This window comes from Glycine max, chromosome 10 (genome assembly GCF_000004515.6).
Source record: "Glycine max cultivar Williams 82 chromosome 10, Glycine_max_v4.0, whole genome shotgun sequence".
In the NCBI taxonomy this organism is placed as follows: Eukaryota; Viridiplantae; Streptophyta; class Magnoliopsida; order Fabales; family Fabaceae; genus Glycine; species Glycine max.
In genome coordinates this window covers 19,522,216-19,527,124 of record NC_038246.2, presented here as the reverse complement: position 1 = coordinate 19,527,124, position 4,909 = coordinate 19,522,216, and the positions used below count along the sequence as shown (strand labels likewise).

At 37.3% G+C, this 4,909-nt stretch overlaps 1 protein-coding gene across 1 annotated transcript; it reads left to right on the top strand.

Annotated features, from left to right (window-relative positions):
- The first annotated feature begins 2,839 nt into the window (after positions 1–2,839).
- LOC100794940 (uncharacterized) lies at positions 2,840–3,484 on the top strand. The gene is made up of 3 exons (XM_006589945.1): positions 2,840–2,893; positions 2,985–3,058; positions 3,139–3,484. Exons 1-3 carry the CDS (start codon positions 2,840–2,842, stop codon positions 3,482–3,484), a joined length of 474 nt encoding a protein of 157 aa, XP_006590008.1.
- Positions 3,485–4,909: the final 1,425 nt, after the last annotated feature.

Below are 4,909 nucleotides of genomic sequence, written 5' to 3'. Positions count from 1 at the left end.
ACCATGGATGAATTAAAGCTCCTAAGCATCCCCTCGAAAATGCTTAGATTCTTTAACCACTCTATTTTCCCACACAAGGGACATCCGACAAGGCCAATGCACCCCGCCACGAACATACACAACATGCACCTGTCAATGCATTTCCAACATCACCAACATTCCATTTCAATGACATCACCAATAACCACAACAACCTCATTCCATATTGACATAGCCATCAATAATAACATCAATTCATGTTGACATGATCATCATTAGCAACGTCATCTCAAATCAATATCATCGTAAATATCAACATCACCACATATCAATTAAAGTCACCAATAGAAACATTAATAATAAGTCGCATTCCGCATATAAATATATTTTCCATGGCTGAGGTTCACATTCCCCAGGTCTTCAAACAACACAAGTTTAATAAACAATAATGTTATTCATCAACAATAGATATATCACATCCCATTTGTTAAAAACATAGTTTTTCTTGAAAACCAACATTCACATCAATACCAAATGTATCACATCCCATTGGTTAAAACCATAGTTTTCTTGAAAGAAAATCAGCATGCAACAGGGACAGGCAGATTCTCATAGCTAGGTTCCCTAACCCTAACTATGGTGTCAAAACGGTAAATTTTATAATAACTCCCCTCACCTATCGTGAGCTCTCCGTCGGTTCCTCTTTGTGTTACTCAAAGGTCTTTCTCGTTCATGCTCGTTTGTCCAAACGCAAGTCTCTATATGCCAAAATGAAGGAATTTTAGCATAGGTTTCAAAAACAAGGTCAAAGGCAACATTTGGGGTCAAATACCACTGTCAAAACATAAAGGGCTGAGGGGTATTTCGGGTTCTACAGAAAAGAAACATCTTTTTGAAATTCTGATCACGCCAATGCGACCGGGGTTCAATGAATGCCACAAAAATAACCTCAATGTTATAAAAAGATAACTTTTACAATGTCTCATTCTCTAGGGTTTTTCAAAGGAACTCAAACTAGCTAGGAGAAGGCTTAGAAGTCAAGATTACCTCAGAGAAACTATGAAATGGAGGATTGAAGGATTTTCTCCATCGAATCTTCAAGGAGGATTCTAAGGATTCCGCTCCGATTAAAGTGTTCCTCTTGGTGTGGGGGTCCAACGGCAAGCAACGACGGCTTACGACGGCCACCAATGGTCTTGGGTGGTGAAAAATGAGGTGTGCATTTTTGGAGAAGAGGAGAGTGAAAATCATGTTTTTCATGCTGAAGACGTATTTATAACCTGCAAATTTTACTTAGCGGGCCTGTCACGCTAAGCTGAAGTCCACTTCTTGCGCTTAGTGTAAGAATTTAGGCTTAGCACAACCCCCTCTGCACTAGGGCTCCCTTAGCGCACCTTTGGGCCACTCAGCGCAATTCCCCTTGGTTGGAATTGGGCTTAGTGCAGCTTTGGGCCGCTCAGCACAATTCCCCTCAGTTGGAATTGGGCTTAGCACAGCTTTGGGCCGCTCAGCACAATTCCCCTTGGTTGGAATTGCGCTTAGCGCGCCATTCTCGCTTTGCGGAAGACCAAAATTATTATTTTCAAAATCCCAACGGTCAGACTGTAGAAATATATCTTAGAGAGATTCAGAAAAAATTTGAATACGATCCAACGGTTAACGAATCCGGTATCACGATTTCACTGAACTAGGTTTTGGTAAAATCTAAAATCTCATAATTTCAACTTTGCTCAACAAAACTCCACATAATTCAACATCCACATCAAGAAATTCACACATGACTAGTTCAAGGCATACTTCAACTCATTCAAGTCTATCATATAGTCAAATAACACAATAAATACAATTAAACATCGATTTATAACTTATAATATCTCAGGGTGTTACAGTAGGGGTATTGAGGTCGATAAGGACAAAGATTGATGTTATTACTTCTCTTCCTTACTCCGCTTCTGTACGGGAAGTATGTTCTTTTCTTGGACATGATCGTTTTTATAGGAGATTCATCCAAGATTTTAGCAAGATTGCCCTACCATTGCCCAAGCTTCTTTAGAAGGATGTAGATTTTGGGCTTGACCAGCCTTGTAGAGAGGCATTTGAGGAGTTGACGATGAGGCTTACCACTTCTCCCATCATGTAGCCACCAGATTGGGAACTTCCATTTGAGCTCATGTGTGATGCCTCTAATCATGCCCTTAGGTCTGTTTTGTCACAGGGAGTTGATAGACTATCATATGTTATTGCTTATGCTTCAGGCACTCTGGATGCAACCCAAGTCAACTACACCACCAACAAAAATGAGATTTTAGCTATTGTTTTGGCACTAGATAAATTCAGATCTTTTTTGCTTTGCTCTCATATTATTGTCTATACTGACCATGCAACCTTGAGGTACCTGTTGAAAAAGTCTGTTGCTAAACTAGATTGATCAGGTGGATGCTTCTTCTTTAGGAGTTTGATATTGAGATCAAAGATAGGAGTGGTGCAGAAAATGTGGTGGCTGGTCATTTGAGCAGGATTAAGGGAACTGTTGACTCCTTCCCTACTGGGGATAACTTCCCTGATGAGCATTTGATGCAATTGCATTCATCACATGTTGCACCTTGGTTTGCTAATATTGTGAATTTCATTGTTGCAGTTGTTTTTCCACCGCATGCATCTAGGTCTCAAATAGATAAACTTAAGAGTGATGCCAAATACTATGTGTGGGATGATCCTGACTTGTGGAGGTTTGGTAGTGACCAAGTGATTCGTAGGTGTATGCCTGATCATGAGATTTAGTCTATTCTACAGTTCTATCATGTCACACCTACTGGTGGTCATTTTGGTCCTCAATGGACCGCTAGGAGGATCTTAGACTATGGGTTCTATTGGCCCACCATTTTCAGAGATGCTCATCATTTTTCCACCACCTGTGAGTAGTGTCAGAGAGCGAGAGGGACCATTACACATACGCATGAGATGCCTAATTTACCCATTATTTTTTTGAGATTTTTTATGTTTAGGGTATTGATTTCATGGGTCATTTTCCTGTTTCTCATGGTTTTTTATATATCTCACTTGTTGATTATGCTTCCAGGTGGGTTGAAGCTAAGGCCACCAGAACTAATGATAAAGTTGTTGTGTATTTTATGGAACTAACATTTTTTGTGGGTTTAGTGTGCCTAGAGCCATTATCAGTGACCAAGGGAGCCACCTTTCGGTGGAGATTAAGCGTTGTGCGTATTGGGCGGTGAAAAGTTGTAACATGGCATTTGATGAAGTGGGTATGGAAAGGAAGCTTCAATTACAAGAACTTGAGGAGATCCACTTAGAAGCCTATGAGAACTCCAAGATTTACAAGGAGAAAGTGAAGAGGTTTCATGACTCTAGGATTCTTAGGAAGGAGTTCCATATTGGCCAAAAAGTGCTCTTGTTTATCTTTTGCCTCAAGCTTATTTCCAGTAAACTTCGATCTAGATGGAATGGACCTTTTGTTATTACTAATGTTTTTTCCATGGTGTAATTGATATTAAAAATGAAGTTACAGGCAAAGTCTTCTAAGTGAATGGTTCCAACTCAAGCTTTTTCATGAGGAATTTGTGGCAGACCTCTCTCTGGTCTTGCCAATTTTATGTGATGATGTGCCTTGGATGACACTTGAGGAGTTTCCTTCCTTTTTCTTTTATATGTTGTCTCTTTGTTTGCATTTCATTACATGTTCACATTGAGGACAATATGCATTTCAAGTGTGGGGGAAGGGTTTAGAAAAATCTGTTTTCTATTTTCTATTTTCTATTTTACTATTTCTGTTGTTATTTCTATTTCTATATTCTATTTCAATTTTTGTGTCTATATATATTTTCTGTTTCTATTTAGATGTATTTTGTTCTGTCTATTTTTCTGTATCCATGTGTTGTTTTTGTTTTGTTGTTGTTTTGTTCTTTTACTGTTTTTACATTATAAAAAAATAATACAGATTTTACAGCTGCTGTTTTCTAATGCTTTTATTGAATTTAGTCACTTTCTCATGTTTTTCATAGGATTTCTAACTTGCATAAATTGTGAGATATGTATCATTTTTAGTTGAGAGGTTTCATGCTTGATGTGAACCATTGTTGCAATTGTGGAAGTTATAAGCAGGCTTTGAAATTTTGAGGTGGATCATGTGTGATAGAATGATGCCTTGTGAGTTTTTGGGACTTTGTTGATGGATTGCATTATTCCATTCATGCTCTTTCATGTGTGATTTCACCCTTTGACTAGATTACTCTAGGTTTAGCCTTGCTTCTGTTGTCATTCCTTGTTGCGCATGCATTGATTGAGATGATTTAGGCCTTCTTTCTTTTAGCCACTAGCCAAATAAACCTAACTTGCATTGATATCCATTGTCACCCTCTTTGAGCATTTAACCCCTTCTTTCATTTTGTAGCTCATTACAAGCCAAAAAGTGGAAAACCATGTTGTCCTAAACTTTAGGGAGAAAAAGGGCCTTGAAATTGTTTTGGGAGTGGGTTTCAAACAAGTGTGGGGAATTTGTACTTTATTTTATGAAAGTTCCTTTGTTTGCATCATTTCATTTTCTCGTGACTTGCTGAAAAAAAAAAGAGAAGAGTACAAAAAGAAAAAATGGAATCAATAAAAGAAAAAAGAAAAATAGGAGTATAAAAAGCAAAAGTTCAAAAAGAAAAAATTTGTACAAACAAAGAGACGGAAAAAATGAATGAAAAAAAGAGAAGAGTACAAAAAGAAAAAATATGAAGAAAATAAAAAATAGAAACAATAAAATAAAACATAGAAATGGGGGTATCAAAAGAAAAAGATCATAAAGAAAAAAAAATTTGAAAACAAAGAGAAGAAAAATATGAATGAAAAAGAAAACATGTGTTGTGGTTCATTTTCATTCTTGTAAGTTCTTGTTATTTTAATGTTGTTGTTGTCCACTTTGTTC